This window comes from Oncorhynchus clarkii, chromosome 23 (genome assembly GCF_045791955.1).
Source record: "Oncorhynchus clarkii lewisi isolate Uvic-CL-2024 chromosome 23, UVic_Ocla_1.0, whole genome shotgun sequence".
NCBI lineage: Eukaryota > Metazoa > Chordata > Actinopteri > Salmoniformes > Salmonidae > Oncorhynchus > Oncorhynchus clarkii.
In genome coordinates, this window is record NC_092169.1 from 59,854,488 (window position 1) to 59,875,479 (window position 20,992).

Genomic DNA, 20,992 nt, shown 5'->3' on the forward strand with positions numbered 1-20,992 from the left:
TTGATTAATAACATATTTCTGGAGTCAGATTTAATGGGATTTCCTTCGTGTTTAATCTAAAAGCTAGTGTGATTCTGTCTCCCTGGACCTTCCAGTACTTAATGTACATTAATTTGGCACTGTGTATCTTTTCTCCCGTAGAAATACCCGTTGGCACTTTGTGGACCCGTCAATCCAAAGAACGCAGGAGATTCATGAGTTAAGTACCAAAAAGAAAATTGCATTTTACCCTCCAAAGCCATCCAATGAATCAAATGTAATGAGGTAGATGGGTGTAGCTACAAAAGCTGTCGGTATTTATGGGCTGTAACTGTAGTCTCTTCCAGATATCAACTATTCACCATTAACTGTCAGTATTTATGGGCTGTAACTGTAGTCTCTTCCAGATATCAACTATTCACCATTAACTGTCAGTATTTATGAGCTGTAACTGTAGTCTCTTCCAGATATCAACTATTCACCATTAACTGTCAGTATTTATGGGCTGTAACTGTAGTCTCTTCCAGATATCAACTATTCACCATTAACTGCCAGTATTTATGGGCTGTAACTGTAGTCTCTTCCAGGTATCAACTATTCACCATTAACTGTCAGTATTTATGGGCTGTAACTGTAGTCTCTTCCAGGTATCAACTATTCACCATTAACTGTCAGTATTTATGGGCTGTAACTGTAGTCTCTTCCAGGTATCAACTATTCACCATTAACTGTCAGTATTTAAGGGCTGTAACTGTAGTCTCTTCCAGATGTCAGCTATTCACCATTAACTGCTCGTTCTTCAGTTCTGTGCAGTGGAAAATACACCTAGAATATGTTACTTTATATTAGTAATGTCGTGCTAAGGCTGCAATGTTCAGTGCAAACAACAAACAGGATATTGAAAATCAATAGATCAGGAACGTTATGATTCTTCAGGTAAAACTCAAAGCCCCTCATCTCTATTAAACCAACCCTGATATACTGTGTTCAATCAAACCCACATCTCTATTAAACCAACCCTGAAATACTGTGTTCAATCACACCCCCATCTCTATTAAACCAAACCTGAAATAATGTGTTCAATCACACCCCTCTGATACAGAGCCTGCTCACTTCTGATACAGAAAACGTAATAATAATCATGCCAACATTTAAAGTGAGTAGGATAGGAATCCCCTTTATCAACAAATACAAAGTGTGGAAGATAAGGATTCCTAGTAAAGATAATATCTTGTCATTCAATTAGGAACGTGTTCACGTTGACTCCCTCAGGGGGATCCAATAAATGAAGATATGGAAATGGTAGGTAGTGTAAAGATGGGTAAGGGTGGGTGGGGTAAATACTCTGGGTATGTGGGTTGTGAAGAGGCTTTAACATCACCCGTTATACAGCTTTGTATCTGGGTCATTAAACAGGAGTCTTCTGGGGTTAATCTGGGTCATTATACAGGAGTCCTCTGGGGTTAATCTGGGTCATTATACAGGAGGGTTAATCTGGGTCATTATACAGGAGTCCTCTGGAGTTAATCTGGGTCATTATACAGGAGTCCTCTGGGGTTTAATCTGGGTCATTATACAGGAGTCCTGTGGGGGTTAATCTGGGTCATTATACAGGAGTCCTCTGGGATTAATATAGTCATCTGGGGTTAATCTGGGTCATTATACAGGAGTCCTCTGGGGTTAATCTGGTCCTCTGGGGTCAATCTGGGTCATTATCAGGAGTACTCTGGGGGTTTATCTGGGTCATTATACAGGAGTCCTCTGGGGGTTTATCTGGGTCATTATACAGGAGTCCTCTGAGGTTAATCTGGGTCATTATACAGGAGTCCTCTAGGGTTAATCTGGGTCATTATACAGGAGTCCTCTAGGGTTAATCTGGGTCATTATACAGGAGTCCTCTGGTGGTTAATCTGGTCCTCTGGGGTTAATCTGGGTCATTATACAGGAGTCCTCTGGGGTTTAATCTGGGTCATTATATAGGAGTCCTGTAAAGTTGGGAATGGGAGGTCCCCTGCTCCACTAGGACCTAAAAGGAATAGGTAAAGTTGGGAATGGGAAGTGAGAGTTTCTGTAATTAATGTATTGTCTAACAAACACATTATTCAGACCGTATTTCCACTGCTGTGAGTACTCAAGAAGAGAAACATATTTATGGATTGATTTCCATATTCCATAATAATGGCACCCATCACCCATCTTTCTAGTTGAAAGAGACACCCACACAAACACAACATACAAGGTTGAAGAGCTCTTCTCTTCTCTGTGGGATGCAAGCCGAGGCTAGCCAAGCTCTGTCACCAGTATGTAACAGTATGTAACAGTAACAGCCAGTCACCAGTATGTCAGTTAGTCAGACAGTCAGTCAGATAGACAGTCAGTCAGAAAGAACAAAAGCAATGTTAACAGTCTGAAGGCCAGATCCCCCATTAAAACATGAACATGGCTAGTGGGCCAGTTGAAGAATCAGTCTGAAGGCCAGATCCCCCATTAAAACATGAACTTGGCTAGTGGGCCAGTTGAAGAATCAGTCTGAAGGCCAGATCCCCCATTAAAACATGAACTTGTCTAGTGGGCCAGTTGAAGAATCAGTCTGAAGGCCATATCCCCCATTAAAACATGAACTTGGCTAGTGGGCCAGTTGAATAATCAGTCTAAAGGCCAGATCCCCCATTAAAACATGAACTTGGCTAGTGGGCCAGGTGAAGAATCAGAGAATACACAGGGTTACATCCCAAATAGCACCATATCCCCTATTCAGTGCAATGCTTTTGACCAGGGCCCATAGCTGTACATAGGGAATAGGGTTCCATTGGGGATATATCGATGCATGTGAGAGCTACATAAACACTGCTTTTAAATACGACGGGGAAAGAACATGTCTTTCTCCCTATCTAATCCTGTAAGGGTGTGCTCACAAGCGCTGATAGGACCATTTCACCTGAGATGAGAGCATTAGAAGTGTATTTTATCAAGAGTAAAATACCTGAGTCTATCTCCCAGGTAACAAGCCTCAATGTGTTTTAAATACCTGAGTCTATCTCCCAGGTAACAAGCCTCAATGTGTTTTAAATACCTGAGTCTATCTCCCAGGTAACAAGCCTCAATGTGTTTTAAATACCTGAGTCTATCTCCCAGGTAACAAGCCTCAATGTGTTTTAAATACCTGAGCCTATCGCCCAGGTAACAAGCCTCAATGTGTTTTAAATACCTGAGCCTATCGCCCAGGTAACAAGCCTCAATGTGTTTTAAATACCTGAGCCTATCTCCCAGGTAACAAGCCTCAATGTGTTTTAAATACCTGAGTCTATCTCCCAGGTAACAAGCCTCAATGTGTTTTAAATACCTGAGTCTATCTCCCAGGTAACAAGCCTCAATGTGTTTTAAATGCCTGAGTCTGTCTCCCAGGTAACAAGCCTCAATGTGTTTTAAATACCTGAGTCTATCTCCCAGGTAACAAGCCTCAATGTGTTTTAAATACCTGAGTCTATCTCCCAGGTAACAAGCCTCAATGTGTTTTAAATACCTGAGTCTATCTCCCAGGTAACAAGCCTCAATGTGTTTTCCTAACATGTCGTCATCACAGTAATAATCAGTTGTATCCTCTCCTTTAGGTGCCATGTTATGTGCTACCTTTCAACACCACAACACTTACTGAGGTACTCCCTTCATACAAAGCTACTTGGCCCCTCAGGGCCACCGTACCCCCCCCCCCAAACTCAGCACACATACTAAAACATACTGTACAACTATTGGTACCTTCCATGTCTTTATGTAACGTTACTCCTACACACTTAGGGGGGAAAAAGGTGATATGGACAACCCTTTGGAGAACTCGTTTTGGTTGCAGGTGTGACCCATGTTCCACAGAGGGTTTAACACGGAACACAATAGAGTTCTTTTCGGAACCAAAAAGGGGTTCTCCTACGGGGACAGCCGTTTAACCCTTGTTGGAGTGTAGTGGTATAGATATATTTGTTGGTATTGTGAAAGCATACAAATGCTGACAATCATGGAATGGCTTGTGTGTTTACGGCTCACAACTACCTCTCCTCAGTAGGATCAACATAAGAGGAATTTGTTCTCAGTGAGAGTAAGTCTGCCTCAACACAAATCTGCCCGGAGTCAAGTCCATCTTCTTCACAACAACACGTTCATGCTACGGCCGTATCGGTCGCTGTGTGACGTGATTAGGTTGGATAACCACAGAAATACACTGAATCGTATCCCAGAAATCCTTGCCTCTATTCTTCCTGTGTTCTTGTTATGTGACTTGTAACTTTATATTCTCATATAGAGTATTAGACAATAACAGTACCACATACATCAGTCTGAACATAGAGTATCAACCCTTAGACAGTAACAGTACCACATACATCAGTCTGAACATAGAGTATCAACCCTTAGACAGTAACACAACCCCCTTCCTCAGTCTGAACATAGAGTATCAACCCTTAGACAGAAACAGTACCACATACATCAGACTGAACATAGAGTATCAACCCTTAGACAGTAACACAACCCCCTTCCTCAGTCTGAACATAGAGTATCAACCCTTAGACAGAAACAGTACCACATACATCAGACTGAACATAGAGTATCAACCCTTAGACAGTAACACAACCCCCTTCCTCAGTCTGAACATAGAGTATCAACCCTTAGACAGAAACAGTACCACATACATCAGACTGAACATAGAGTATCAACCCTTAGACAGTAACACAACCCCCTTCCTCAGTCTGAACATAGAGTATCAACCCTTAGACAGAAACAGTACCACATACATCAGACTGAACATAGAGTATCAACCCTTAGACAGTAACACAACCCCCTTCCTCAGTCTGAACATAGAGTATCAACCCTTAGACAATAACACAACCCCCGGCCTCAGTCTGCTGCAGTCTGGACTGTGTTGTTCCTCCCCCTAGTCTCATGGTTGTCGTGGTGACCTGGTCCAGATGCATTCATAGAGCTGGGCTTCAGCAGCCTGTTGATGATGTCACCACACGTCTTCTTGTACTGGTTACGGAGCAGGGAGTAGACGAAGGGGTCGCAGGCCGCCTTGCTGTAGGCCAGGCACTTGGAGACCACTCCCCAGTGGTGGTCGATAGGCACGGACGGAAATAACTCCACAATCCTATACAGGATCGGGAAAGAGGGATGAGAGAGAGATAAAGGGAGAGAGTGTAGGAGAGGTAGAGAGTGTAGGAGAGGGAGAGAGTGTAGGAGAGGGAGAGAGGGGAGGAGAGGGAGAGAAGGGAGGAGAGGGAGAGAGAAGAGGGGAGGAGAGGGAGAGAGGGGAGGAGAGGGAGAGAAGGGAGGAGAAGTAGAGAGAGGAGGAGAGGGAGAGGGAGAGGGGGAGAGAGGGGAGGAGAGGGAGAGAGGGGAGGAGAGGGAGAGGGAGAGAAGGGAGGAGAGAGAGAGAGAGGAGGAGAGAGGGGAGGAGAGGGAGAGAGGGGAGGAGAGGGAGAGAAGGGAGGAGAAGTAGAGAGAGGAGGAGAGGGAGAGAGGGGAGGAGAGGGAGAGAGGGGAGGAGAGGGAGAGAGGGGAGGAGAGGGAGAGAAGGGAGGAGAGGGAGAGAGAGGAGGAGAGGGAGAGAGGGGAGGAGAGGGAGAGAGGGGAGGAGAGGGGAGGAGAGGGAGAGGGGGAGATAGGAGAGAGGGGAGGAGAGGGAGAGAGGGGAGGAGAGGGAGAGAGGGGAGGAGAGGGGGAGAGAGGGGAGGAGAGGGAGAGAGGGGAGGAGAGGGAGAGGGAGAGGGGAAGAGGGATGTCTTAGATATCTCTCTATCTATGGATGTCAAAGTGCAACATTCTAATTGTCATCCCACAACTACAGAAGAGGTCAGAGTTCAAAGCAGACATTTAGTTATGTTGTTTGTTACATAATACATATTATTCAGTTCATGATAATGTACTTACAGGGCAGGTAAAGATTCATGATTAAAAGACTTAGGGCTTGGTTAATTCCATAACGCAGAAGATCTGCATTGTAGCACGGTTGAAATGTACAGGACATTTCTGTATAAGGCTTAAACTTCTGGCGCTACAGATTGAATCGAGGTCTTTGAATCGAGCACTTAGATATGTATCTTCCATTTGAAGATGCCTGGGTATATTGTGCCTTTCTGTAGTCCTGAAAGTCAACAGCACAGTAAGTTACCAACAACACAGCAGGGATACGTTACTGTAGACCGAATTACCGTGCAATATCAAATGTGGCTGGCTGTCAAAAGTACACCAAAACACATGGTTCTGTTGATTTATGAGTCTTCCAACCACCCTGAGAAATAATTTCCTCATCATCCGTCTCAAACACTTCCAGCACAGCAGAATTCTCTGAACAGAAACACTTCCACTTGTTATTATGGATGGCTGGTGATATAGATCCTGTTGATCCTTGTTATTATGGCTGGCAGGTGGTATAGATCCTGTTGATCCTTGTTATTATGGCTGGAGGGTCGTATAGATCCTGTTGATCCTTGTTATTATGGCTGGCAGGTGGTATAGATCCTGTTGAACCTTGTTATTATGGCTGGCAGGTGGTATAGATCCTGTTGATCCTTGTTATTATGGCTGGCAGGTTGTATAGATCCTGTTGATCCTTGTTATTATGGCTGGCTGGCAGGTGGTATAGATCCTGTTGATCCTTGTTATTAAGGCTGGCTGCCAGGTGGTATAGATCCTGTTGATCCTTGTTATTATGGCTGGCTACCAGGTGGTATAGATCCTGTTGATCCTTGTTATTATGACTGGCAGGTGGTATAGATCCTGTTGATCCTTGTTATTATGGCTGGCAGGTGGTATAGATCCTGTTGATCCTTGTTGTTATGGCTGGCTGCCAGGTGGTATAGATCCTGTTGATCCTTGTTATTATGGCTGGTTGGTGGTATAGATCCTGTTGATCCTTGTTATTATGGCTGGTTGGTGGTATAGATCCTGTTGATCCTTGTTATTATGGCTGGTTGGTGGTATAGATCCTGTTGATCCTTGTTATTATGGCTGGCTGCCAGGTGGTATAGATCCTGTTGATCCTTGTTATTATGGCTGGCTGCCAGGTGGTATAGATCCTGTTGATTATTGTTATTATGGCTGGCAGGCGGTATAGATCCTGTTGATCCTTGTTATTATGGCTGACAGGTTGTATAGATCCTGTTGATCCTTGTTATTATGGCTGGCAGGTGGAATAGATCCTGTTGATCCTTGTTATTATGGCTGGTTGGTGGTATAGATCCTGTTGATCCTTGTTATTATGGCTGGCTGGCAGATGGTATAGATCCTGTTGATCCTTGTTATTGTGGCTGGCTGGCTGGCAGGTGGTATAGATCCTGTTGATCCTTGTTATTATGGCTGGCAGGTGGTATAGATCCTGTTGATCCTTGTTATTATGGCTGCCAGGTGGTATAGATCCTGTTTATCCTTGTTATTATGGCTGGCAGGTGGTATAGATCCTGTTGATCCTTGTTATTATGGCTGGCTGGTGGTATAGATCCTGTTGATCCTTGTTATTATGGCTGGCAGGTGGTATAGATCCTGTTGATCCTTGTTATTATGGCTGGCAGGTGGTATAGATCCTGTTGATCCTTGTTATTATGGCTGGCAGGTGGTATAGATCCTGTTGATCCTTGTTATTATGGCTGGCTGGTGGTATAGATCCTGTTGATCCTTGATATTATGGCTGGCTGCCAGGTGGTATAGATCCTGTTGATCCTTGTTATTATGGCTGGCTGGCTGGCTGGTGGTATAGATCCTGTTGGTCCTTGTTATTATGGCTGGCTGGCTGGCAGGTGGTATAGATCCTATTGATCCTTGTTATTATGGCTGGCTGGTGGTATAGATCCTGTTGATCCTTGTTTTTATGGCTGGCAGGTGGTATAGATCCTGTTGATCCTTGTTATTATGGCTAGCAGGTGGTATAGATCCTGTCGATCCTTGTTATTATGGCTGGCTGGTTGGCAGGTGGTATAGATCCTGGTGATCCTTGTTATTATGGCTGGTTGGTGGAATAGATCCTGTTGATCCTTGTTATTATGGCTGGTTGGTGGTATAGATCCTGTTTATAATTGTTTTTATGGCTGGCAGGTGGTATAGATTCTGTTGATCCTTGTTATTATGGCTGGCAGGTGGTATAGATCCTGTCGATCCTTGTTATTATGGCTGGCTGGCTGGCTGGTGGTATAGATCCTGTTGGTCCTTGTTATTATGGCTGGCTGGCTGGCAGGTGGTATAGATCCTGTTGATCCTTGTTATTATGGCTGGCTGGTGGTATAGATCCTGTTGATCCTTGTTTTTATAGCTGGCAGGTGGTATAGATCCTGTTGATCCTTGTTATTATGGCTGGCAGGTGGTATAGATCCTGTTGATCCTTGTTATTATGGCTGGTTGGTGGAATAGATCCTGTTGATCCTTGTTATTATGGCTGGTTGGTGGTATAGATCCTGTTGATAATTGTTATTATGGCTGGTTGGTGGTATAGATCCTGTTGATAATTGTTATTATGGCTGGTTGGTGGTATAGATCCTGTTGATAATTGTTATTATGGCTGCCAGGTGGTATAGATCCTGTTGATCCTTGTTATTATGGCTGGCAGGTGGTATAGATCCTGTTGATCCTTGTTATTATGGCTGGCAGGTGGTATAGATCCTGTTGATCCTTGATATTATGGCTGGCTGCCAGGTGGTATAGATCCTGTTGATCCTTGTTATTATGGCTGGTCGGCTGGCTGGTGGTATAGATCCTGTTGGTCCGTGTTATTATGGCTGGCTGGCTGGCAGGTGGTATAGAACCTGTTGATCCTTGTTATTATGGCTGGCTGGTGGTATAGATCCTGTTGATCCTTGTTTTTATGGCTGGCAGGTGGTATAGATCCTGTTGATCCTTGTTATTATGGCTAGCAGGTGGTATAGATCCTGTCGATCCTTGTTATTATGGCTGGCTGGTTGGCAGGTGGTATAGATCCTGTTGATCCTTGTTATTATGGCTGGTTGGTGGAATAGATCCTGTTGATCCTTGTTATTATGGCTGGTTGGTGGTATAGATCCTGTTGATAATTGTTTTTATGGCTGGCAGGTGGTATAGATTCTGTTGATCCTTGTTATTATGGCTGGCAGGTGGTATAGATCCTGTCGATCCTTGTTATTATGGCTGGCTGGCTGGCTGGTGGTATAGATCCTGTTGGTCCTTGTTATTATGGCTGGCTGTCTGGCAGGTTGTGTAGATCCTGTTGATCCTTGTTATTATGGCTGGCTGGTGGTATAGATCCTGCTGATCCTTGTTTTTATGGCTGGCAGGTGGTATAGATCCTGTTAATCCTTGTTATTATGGCTGGCTGGCTGGCTGGTGGTATAGATCCTGTTGGTCCTTGTTATTATGGCTGGCTGGCTGGCAGGTGGTATAGATCCTGTTGATCCTTGTTATTATGGCTGGCTGGTGGTATTGATCCTGTTGATCCTTGTTTTTATGGCTGGCAGGTGGTATAGATCCTGTTGATCCTTGTTATTATGGCTAGCAGGTGGTATAGAGCCTGTCGATCCTTGTTATTATGGCTGGCTGGTGGTATAGATCCTGTTGATCCTTGTTTTTATGGCTGGCAGGTGGTATAGATCCTGTTGATCCTTGTTATTATGGCTAGCAGGTGGTATAGATCCTGTCGATCCTTGTTATTATGGCTGGCTGGTTGGCAGGTGGTATAGATCCTGTTGATCCTTGTTATTATGGCTGGCTGGCTGGCTGGTGGTATAGATCCTGTTGGTCCTTGTTATTATGGCTGGCTGGCTGGCAGGTGGTATAGATCCTATTGATCCTTGTTATTATGGCTGGCTGGTGGTATAGATCCTGTTGATCCTTGTTTTTATGGCTGGCAGGTGGTATAGATCCTGTTGATCCTTGTTATTATGGCTAGCAGGTGGTATAGATCCTGTCGATCCTTGTTATTATGGCTGGCTGGTTGGCAGGTGGTATAGATCCTGTTGATCCTTGTTATTATGGCTGGTTGGTGGAATAGATCCTGTTGATCCTTGTTATTATGGCTGGTTGGTGGTATAGATCCTGTTTATAATTGTTTTTATGGCTGGCAGGTGGTATAGATTCTGTTGATCCTTGTTATTATGGCTGGCAGGTGGTATAGATCCTGTCGATCCTTGTTATTATGGCTGGCTGGCTGGCTGGTGGTATAGATCCTGTTGGTCCTTGTTATTATGGCTGGCTGGCTGGCAGGTGGTATAGATTTTGTTGATCCTTGTTATTATGGCTGGCTGGTGGTATATATCCTGTTGATCCTTGTTTTTATGGCTGGCAGGTGGTATAGATCCTGTTGATCCTTGTTATTATGGCTGGCAGGTGGTATAGATCCTGTTGATCCTTGTTATTATGGCTGGTTGGTGGAATAGATCCTGTTGATCCTTGTTATTATGGCTGGTTGGTGGTATAGATCCTGTTGATAATTGTTATTATGGCTGGTTGGTGGTATAGATCCTGTTGATAATTGTTATTATGGCTGGTTGGTGGTATAGATCCTGTTGATAATTGTTATTATGGCTGCCAGGTGGTATAGATCCTGTTGATCCTTGTTATTATGGCTGGCTGGTGGTATAGATCCTGTTGATCCTTGTTATTATGGCTGGCAGGTGGTATAGATCCTGTTGATCCTTGTTATTATGGCTGGCAGGTGGTATAGATCCTGTCGATCCTTGTTATTATGGCTGGCTGGTTGGCAGGTGGTATAGATCCTGTTGATCCTTGTTGTTATGGCTGGTTGGTGGAATAGATCCTGTTGATCCTTGTTATTATGGCATGTTGGTGGTATAGATCCTGTTGATAATTGTTTTTATGGCTGGCAGGTGGTATAGATTCTGTTGATCCTTGTTATTATGGCTGGCAGGTGGTATAGATCCTGTCGATCCTTGTTATTATGGCTGGCTGGCTGGCTGGTGGTATAGATCCTGTTGGTCCTTGTTATTATGGCTGGCTGTCTGGCAGGTTGTATAGATCCTGTTGATCCTTGTTATTATGGCTGGCTGGTGGTATAGATCCTGCTGATCCTTGTTTTTATGGCTGGCAGGTGGTATAGATCCTGTTAATCCTTGTTATTATGGCTGGCTGGCTGGCTGGTGGTATAGATCCTGTTGGTCCTTGTTATTATGGCTGGCTGGCTGGCAGGTGGTATAGATCCTGTTGATCCTTGTTATTATGGCTGGCTGGTGGTATAGATCCTGTTGATCCTTGTTTTTATGGCTGGCAGGTGGTATAGATCCTGTTGATCCTTGTTATTATGGCTAGCAGGTGGTATAGAGCCTGTCGATCCTTGTTATTATGGCTGGCTGGCTGGCAGGTGGTATAGATCCTGTTGATCCTTGTTATTATGGCTGGCTGGTGGTATAGATCCTGTTGATCCTTGTTTTTATGGCTGGCAGGTGGTATAGATCCTGTTGATCCTTGTTATTATGGCTAGCAGGTGGTATAGATCCTGTCGATCCTTGTTATTATGGCTGGCTGGTTGGCAGGTGGTATAGATCCTGTTGATCCTTGTTATTATGGCTGGTTGGTGGAATAGATCCTGTTGATCCTTGTTATTATGGCTGGTTGGTGGTATAGATCCTGTTGATAATTGTTTTTATGGCTGGCAGGTGGTATAGATTCTGCTGATCCTTGTTTTTATGGCTGGCAGGTGGTATAGATCCTGTCGATCCTTGTTATTATGGCTGGCTGGCTGGCTGGTGGTATAGATCCTGTTGGTCCTTGTTATTATGGCTGGCTGGCTGGCAGGTGGTATAGATCCTGTTGATCCTTGTTATTATGGCTGGCTGGTGGTATAGATCCTGTTGATCCTTGTTTTTATGGCTGGCAGGTGGTATAGATCCTGTTGATCCTTGTTATTATGGCTGGCAGGTGGTATAGATCCTGTCGATCCTTGTTATTATGTCTGGCTGGTTGGCAGGTGGTATAGATCCTGTTGATCCTTGTTATTATGGCTGGTTGGTGGAATAGATCCTGTTGATCCTTGTTATTATGGCTGGCTGGTGGTATAGATCCTGTTGATAATTGTTATTATGGCTGGTTGGTGGTATAGATCCTGTTGATAATTGTTATTATGGCTGGTTGGTGGTATAGATCCTGTTGATAATTGTTATTATGGCTGCCAGGTGGTATAGATCCTGTTGATCCTTCTTATTATGGCTGGCTGGTGGTATAGATCCTGTTGATCCTTGTTATTATGGCTGGCAGGTGGTATAGATCCTGTTGATCCTTGTTATTATGGCTGGCTGCCAGGTGGTATAGATCCTGTTGATCCTTGTTAATATGGCTGGCTGCCAGGTGGTATAGATCCTGTTGATCCTTGTTGTTATGGCTGGCAGGTGATATAGATCCTGTTGATCCTTGTTATTATGGCTGGCAGGTGGTATAGATCCTGTTGATCCTTATTATTATGGCTGGCAGGTGGTATAGATCCTGATGATCTTTGTTATTATGGCTGCCAGGTGGTATAGATCCTGTTAATCCTTGTTATTATGGCTGGCTGGCTGGCTGGTGGTATAGATCCTGTTGGTCCTTGTTATTATGGCTGGCTGGCTGGCAGGTGGTATAGATCCTTTTGATCCTTGTTATTATGGCTGGCTGGTGGTATAGATCCTGTTGATCCTTGTTTTTATGGCTGGCAGGTGGTATAGATCCTGTTGATCCTTGTTATTAAGGCTAGCAGGTGGTGTAGATCCTGTCGATCCTTGTTATTATGGCTGGCTGGCTGGCAGGTGGTATAGATCCTGTTGATCCTTGTTATTATGGCTGGCTGGTGGTATAGATCCTGTTGATCCTTGTTTTTATGGCTGGCAGGTGGTATAGATCCTGTTGATCCTTGTTATTATGGCTGGTTGGTGGAATAGATCCTGTTGATCCTTGTTATTATGGCTGGTTGGTGGTATAGATCCTGTTGATAATTGTTTTTATGGCTGGCAGGTGGTATAGATTCTGTTGATCCTTGTTATTATGGCTTGCAGGTGGTATAGATCCTGTCGATCCTTGTTATTATGGCTGGCTGGCTGGCTGGTGGTATAGATCCTGTTGGTCCTTGTTATTATGGCTGGCTGGCTGCCAGGTGGTATAGATCCTGTTGATCCTTGTTATTATGGCTGGCTGGTGGTATAGATCCTGTTGATCCTTGTTTTTATGGCTGGCAGGTGGTATAGATCCTGTTGATCCTTGTTATTATGGCTGGCAGGTGGTATAGATCCTGTCGATCCTTGTTATTATGGCTGGCTGGTTGGCAGGTGGTATAGATCCTGTTGATCCTTGTTATTATGGCTGGTTGGTGGAATAGATCCTGTTGATCCTTGTTATTATGGCTAGTTGGTGGTATAGATCCTGTTGATAATTGTTATTATGGCTGGTTGGTGGTATAGATCCTGTTGATAATTGTTATTATGGCTGGTTGGTTGTATAGATCCTGTTGATAATTGTTATTATGGCTGCCAGGTGGTATAGATCCTGTTGATCCTTCTTATTATGGCTGGCTGGTGGTATAGATCCTGTTGATCCTTGTTATTATGGCTGGCAGGTGGTATAGATCCTGTTGATCCTTGTTAATATGGCTGGCTGCCAGGTGGTATAGATCCTGTTGATCCTTGTTGTTATGGCTGGCAGGTGGTATAGATCCTGGTGATCCTTGTTATTATGGCTGGTTGGTGGAATAGATCCTGTTGATCCTTGTTATTATGGCTGGTTGGTGGTATAGATCCTGTTTATAATTGTTTTTATGGCTGGCAGGTGGTATAGATTCTGTTGATCCTTGTTATTATGGCTGGCAGGTGGTATAGATCCTGTCGATCCTTGTTATTATGGCTGGCTGGCTGGCTGGTGGTATAGATCCTGTTGGTCCTTGTTATTATGGCTGGCTGGCTGGCAGGTGGTATAGATCCTGTTGATCCTTGTTATTATGGCTGGCTGGTGGTATAGATCCTGTTGATCCTTGTTTTTATAGCTGGCAGGTGGTATAGATCCTGTTGATCCTTGTTATTATGGCTGGCAGGTGGTATAGATCCTGTTGATCCTTGTTATTATGGCTGGTTGGTGGAATAGATCCTGTTGATCCTTGTTATTATGGCTGGTTGGTGGTATAGATCCTGTTGATAATTGTTATTATGGCTGGTTGGTGGTATAGATCCTGTTGATAATTGTTATTATGGCTGGTTGGTGGTATAGATCCTGTTGATAATTGTTATTATGGCTGCCAGGTGGTATAGATCCTGTTGATCCTTGTTATTATGGCTGGCAGGTGGTATAGATCCTGTTGATCCTTGTTATTATGGCTGGCAGGTGGTATAGATCCTGTTGATCCTTGATATTATGGCTGGCTGCCAGGTGGTATAGATCCTGTTGATCCTTGTTATTATGGCTGGTCGGCTGGCTGGTGGTATAGATCCTGTTGGTCCGTGTTATTATGGCTGGCTGGCTGGCAGGTGGTATAGAACCTGTTGATCCTTGTTATTATGGCTGGCTGGTGGTATAGATCCTGTTGATCCTTGTTTTTATGGCTGGCAGGTGGTATAGATCCTGTTGATCCTTGTTATTATGGCTAGCAGGTGGTATAGATCCTGTCGATCCTTGTTATTATGGCTGGCTGGTTGGCAGGTGGTATAGATCCTGTTGATCCTTGTTATTATGGCTGGTTGGTGGAATAGATCCTGTTGATCCTTGTTATTATGGCTGGTTGGTGGTATAGATCCTGTTGATAATTGTTTTTATGGCTGGCAGGTGGTATAGATTCTGTTGATCCTTGTTATTATGGCTGGCAGGTGGTATAGATCCTGTCGATCCTTGTTATTATGGCTGGCTGGCTGGCTGGTGGTATAGATCCTGTTGGTCCTTGTTATTATGGCTGGCTGTCTGGCAGGTTGTGTAGATCCTGTTGATCCTTGTTATTATGGCTGGCTGGTGGTATAGATCCTGCTGATCCTTGTTTTTATGGCTGGCAGGTGGTATAGATCCTGTTAATCCTTGTTATTATGGCTGGCTGGCTGGCTGGTGGTATAGATCCTGTTGGTCCTTGTTATTATGGCTGGCTGGCTGGCAGGTGGTATAGATCCTGTTGATCCTTGTTATTATGGCTGGCTGGTGGTATTGATCCTGTTGATCCTTGTTTTTATGGCTGGCAGGTGGTATAGATCCTGTTGATCCTTGTTATTATGGCTAGCAGGTGGTATAGAGCCTGTCGATCCTTGTTATTATGGCTGGCTGGTGGTATAGATCCTGTTGATCCTTGTTTTTATGGCTGGCAGGTGGTATAGATCCTGTTGATCCTTGTTATTATGGCTAGCAGGTGGTATAGATCCTGTCGATCCTTGTTATTATGGCTGGCTGGTTGGCAGGTGGTATAGATCCTGTTGATCCTTGTTATTATGGCTGGCTGGCTGGCTGGTGGTATAGATCCTGTTGGTCCTTGTTATTATGGCTGGCTGGCTGGCAGGTGGTATAGATCCTATTGATCCTTGTTATTATGGCTGGCTGGTGGTATAGATCCTGTTGATCCTTGTTTTTATGGCTGGCAGGTGGTATAGATCCTGTTGATCCTTGTTATTATGGCTAGCAGGTGGTATAGATCCTGTCGATCCTTGTTATTATGGCTGGCTGGTTGGCAGGTGGTATAGATCCTGTTGATCCTTGTTATTATGGCTGGTTGGTGGAATAGATCCTGTTGATCCTTGTTATTATGGCTGGTTGGTGGTATAGATCCTGTTTATAATTGTTTTTATGGCTGGCAGGTGGTATAGATTCTGTTGATCCTTGTTATTATGGCTGGCAGGTGGTATAGATCCTGTCGATCCTTGTTATTATGGCTGGCTGGCTGGCTGGTGGTATAGATCCTGTTGGTCCTTGTTATTATGGCTGGCTGGCTGGCAGGTGGTATAGATTTTGTTGATCCTTGTTATTATGGCTGGCTGGTGGTATATATCCTGTTGATCCTTGTTTTTATGGCTGGCAGGTGGTATAGATCCTGTTGATCCTTGTTATTATGGCTGGCAGGTGGTATAGATCCTGTTGATCCTTGTTATTATGGCTGGTTGGTGGAATAGATCCTGTTGATCCTTGTTATTATGGCTGGTTGGTGGTATAGATCCTGTTGATAATTGTTATTATGGCTGGTTGGTGGTATAGATCCTGTTGATAATTGTTATTATGGCTGGTTGGTGGTATAGATCCTGTTGATAATTGTTATTATGGCTGCCAGGTGGTATAGATCCTGTTGATCCTTGTTATTATGGCTGGCTGGTGGTATAGATCCTGTTGATCCTTGTTATTATGGCTGGCAGGTGGTATAGATCCTGTTGATCCTTGTTATTATGGCTGGCAGGTGGTATAGATCCTGTCGATCCTTGTTATTATGGCTGGCTGGTTGGCAGGTGGTATAGATCCTGTTGATCCTTGTTGTTATGGCTGGTTGGTGGAATAGATCCTGTTGATCCTTGTTATTATGGCATGTTGGTGGTATAGATCCTGTTGATAATTGTTTTTATGGCTGGCAGGTGGTATAGATTCTGTTGATCCTTGTTATTATGGCTGGCAGGTGGTATAGATCCTGTCGATCCTTGTTATTATGGCTGGCTGGCTGGCTGGTGGTATAGATCCTGTTGGTCCTTGTTATTATGGCTGGCTGTCTGGCAGGTTGTATAGATCCTGTTGATCCTTGTTATTATGGCTGGCTGGTGGTATAGATCCTGCTGATCCTTGTTTTTATGGCTGGCAGGTGGTATAGATCCTGTTAATCCTTGTTATTATGGCTGGCTGGCTGGCTGGTGGTATAGATCCTGTTGGTCCTTGTTATTATGGCTGGCTGGCTGGCAGGTGGTATAGATCCTGTTGATCCTTGTTATTATGGCTGGCTGGTGGTATAGATCCTGTTGATCCTTGTTTTTATGGCTGGCAGGTGGTATAGATCCTGTTGATCCTTGTTATTATGGCTAGCAGGTGGTATAGAGCCTGTCGATCCTTGTTATTATGGCTGGCTGGCTGGCAGGTGGTATAGATCCTGTTGATCCTTGTTATTATGGCTGGCTGGTGGTATAGATCCTGTTGATCCTTGTTTTTATGGCTGGCAGGTGGTATAGATCCTGTTGATCCTTGTTATTATGGCTAGCAGGTGGTATAGATCCTGTCGATCCTTGTTATTATGGCTGGCTGGTTGGCAGGTGGTATAGATCCTGTTGATCCTTGTTATTATGGCTGGTTGGTGGAATAGATCCTGTTGATCCTTGTTATTATGGCTGGTTGGTGGTATAGATCCTGTTGATAATTGTTTTTATGGCTGGCAGGTGGTATAGATTCTGCTGATCCTTGTTTTTATGGCTGGCAGGTGGTATAGATCCTGTCGATCCTTGTTATTATGGCTGGCTGGCTGGCTGGTGGTATAGATCCTGTTGGTCCTTGTTATTATGGCTGGCTGGCTGGCAGGTGGTATAGATCCTGTTGATCCTTGTTATTATGGCTGGCTGGTGGTATAGATCCTGTTGATCCTTGTTTTTATGGCTGGCAGGTGGTATAGATCCTGTTGATCCTTGTTATTATGGCTGGCAGGTGGTATAGATCCTGTCGATCCTTGTTATTATGTCTGGCTGGTTGGCAGGTGGTATAGATCCTGTTGATCCTTGTTATTATGGCTGGTTGGTGGAATAGATCCTGTTGATCCTTGTTATTATGGCTGGCTGGTGGTATAGATCCTGTTGATAATTGTTATTATGGCTGGTTGGTGGTATAGATCCTGTTGATAATTGTTATTATGGCTGGTTGGTGGTATAGATCCTGTTGATAATTGTTATTATGGCTGCCAGGTGGTATAGATCCTGTTGATCCTTCTTATTATGGCTGGCTGGTGGTATAGATCCTGTTGATCCTTGTTATTATGGCTGGCAGGTGGTATAGATCCTGTTGATCCTTGTTATTATGGCTGGCTGCCAGGTGGTATAGATCCTGTTGATCCTTGTTAATATGGCTGGCTGCCAGGTGGTATAGATCCTGTTGATCCTTGTTGTTATGGCTGGCAGGTGATATAGATCCTGTTGATCCTTGTTATTATGGCTGGCAGGTGGTATAGATCCTGTTGATCCTTATTATTATGGCTGGCAGGTGGTATAGATCCTGATGATCTTTGTTATTATGGCTGCCAGGTGGTATAGATCCTGTTAATCCTTGTTATTATGGCTGGCTGGCTGGCTGGTGGTATAGATCCTGTTGGTCCTTGTTATTATGGCTGGCTGGCTGGCAGGTGGTATAGATCCTTTTGATCCTTGTTATTATGGCTGGCTGGTGGTATAGATCCTGTTGATCCTTGTTTTTATGGCTGGCAGGTGGTATAGATCCTGTTGATCCTTGTTATTAAGGCTAGCAGGTGGTGTAGATCCTGTCGATCCTTGTTATTATGGCTGGCTGGCTGGCAGGTGGTATAGATCCTGTTGATCCTTGTTATTATGGCTGGCTGGTGGTATAGATCCTGTTGATCCTTGTTTTTATGGCTGGCAGGTGGTATAGATCCTGTTGATCCTTGTTATTATGGCTGGTTGGTGGAATAGATCCTGTTGATCCTTGTTATTATGGCTGGTTGGTGGTATAGATCCTGTTGATAATTGTTTTTATGGCTGGCAGGTGGTATAGATTCTGTTGATCCTTGTTATTATGGCTTGCAGGTGGTATAGATCCTGTCGATCCTTGTTATTATGGCTGGCTGGCTGGCTGGTGGTATAGATCCTGTTGGTCCTTGTTATTATGGCTGGCTGGCTGCCAGGTGGTATAGATCCTGTTGATCCTTGTTATTATGGCTGGCTGGTGGTATAGATCCTGTTGATCCTTGTTTTTATGGCTGGCAGGTGGTATAGATCCTGTTGATCCTTGTTATTATGGCTGGCAGGTGGTATAGATCCTGTCGATCCTTGTTATTATGGCTGGCTGGTTGGCAGGTGGTATAGATCCTGTTGATCCTTGTTATTATGGCTGGTTGGTGGAATAGATCCTGTTGATCCTTGTTATTATGGCTAGTTGGTGGTATAGATCCTGTTGATAATTGTTATTATGGCTGGTTGGTGGTATAGATCCTGTTGATAATTGTTATTATGGCTGGTTGGTTGTATAGATCCTGTTGATAATTGTTATTATGGCTGCCAGGTGGTATAGATCCTGTTGATCCTTCTTATTATGGCTGGCTGGTGGTATAGATCCTGTTGATCCTTGTTATTATGGCTGGCAGGTGGTATAGATCCTGTTGATCCTTGTTAATATGGCTGGCTGCCAGGTGGTATAGATCCTGTTGATCCTTGTTGTTATGGCTGGCAGGTGATATAGATCCTGTTGATCCTTGTTATTATGGCTGGCAGGTGGTATAGATCCTGTTGATCCTTGTTATTATAGCTGGCAGGTGGTATAGATCCTGATGATCCTTGTTATTATGGCTGCCAGGTGGTATAGATCCTGTTGATCCTTGTTATTATGGCTGCCAGGTGGTATAGATCCTGTTGATACTTGTTATTATGGCCGGTTGGTGGTATAGATCCTGTTGATCCTTGTTATTATGGCTGGCAGGTGGTATAGATCCTGTTGATCCTTGTTATTATGGCTGGCAGGTGGTATAGATCCTGTTGATCCTTGTTATTATGGCTGGCTGCCAGGTGGTATAGATCCTGTTGATCCTTGTTATTATGGCTGGCAGGTGATATAGATCCTGTTGATCCGTGTTATTATGGCTGGTTGGTGGTATAGATCCTGTTGATCCTTGTTATTATGGCTGGCAGGTGGTATAGATCCTGTTGATCCTTGTTATTATGGCTGCCAGGTGGTATAGATCCTGTTTATCCTTGCTATTATGGCTTCCAGGGGGTATAGATCCTGTTGATTCTTGTTATTACGGCTGCCAGGTGGTATAGATCCTGTTGGTCCTTGTTATTATGGCTGGCTGGCTGGCAGGTGGTATAAATCCTGTTGATCCTTGTTATTATGGCTGGCTGGTGGTGTAGATCCTGTTGATCCTTGTTATTATTGCTGGCAGGTGGTATAGATCCTGTTGATCCTTGTTATTATGGCTGGCTGCCAGGTGGTATAGATCCTGTTGATCCTTGTTATTATGGCTGCCAGGTGGTGTAGATCCTGTTTATCCGTGTTATTATGGATGCCAGGGGTATAGATCCTGTTGATCCTTGTTATTATTGCTGGCTGCCAGGTGGTATAGATCCTGTTGATCCTTGTTATTATAGCTGGCAGGTGATATAGATCCTGTTGATCCTTGTTATTATGGCTGGCTGGTGGTATAGATTCTGTTGATCCTTGTTATTATGGCTGGTTGGGGGTATAGATCCTGTTGATCCTTGTTATTATGGCTGCCAGGTGGTATAGATCCTGTTGGTCCTTGTTATTATGGCTGGCTGGCTGGCAGGTGGTATAGATCCTGTTGATCCTTGTTATTATGGCTGGCTGGTGGTATAGATCCTGTTGATCCTTGTTATTATGGCTGGCAGGTGGTATAGATCCTGTTGATCCTTGTTATTATGGCTGGCTGCCAGGTGGTATAGATCCTGTTGATCCTTGTTATTATGGCTGGCTGCCAGGTGGTATAGATCCTGTTGATCCTTGTTATTAAGGCTGGCAGGTGATATAGATCCTGATGATCCTTGTTATTATGGCTGGTTGGTGGTATAGATCCTGTTGATCCTTGTTATTATGGCTGGCAGGTGGTATAGATCCTGTTGATCCTTGTTATTATGGCTGCCAGGTGGTATACATCCTGTTGATCCTTGTTATTATGGCTGCCAGGTGGTATAGATCCTGTTGATCCTTGTTTTTATGGCTGGCTGCCAGGTGGTATAGATCCTGTTGATCCTTGTTATTATGGCTGCAAGGTGGTATAGATCCTGTTGATCCTTGTTATTATGGCTGGCTGCCAGGTGGTATAGATCCTGTTGATCCTTGTTATTATGGCTGGCTGCCAGGTGGTATAGATCCTGTTGGTCCTTGTTATTATGGCTGGCTGGCTGGCAGGTGGTATAGATCC

At 44.2% G+C, this 20,992-nt stretch overlaps 1 protein-coding gene across 1 annotated transcript in view; it reads right to left on the reverse strand.

The window, feature by feature from the left end:
* Positions 1-4,863: 4,863 nt before the first annotated feature.
* Positions 4,864-20,992, reverse strand: part of LOC139381805 (G-protein coupled receptor 26-like) — an 86,174-nt gene continuing 70,045 nt past the window's right edge. Inside the window, exon 3 of the mRNA XM_071125579.1 lies at positions 4,864-5,113. Coding sequence (XP_070981680.1) covers positions 4,864-5,113 — 250 coding nt within the window. The remainder of the gene's footprint in view (positions 5,114-20,992) is intronic.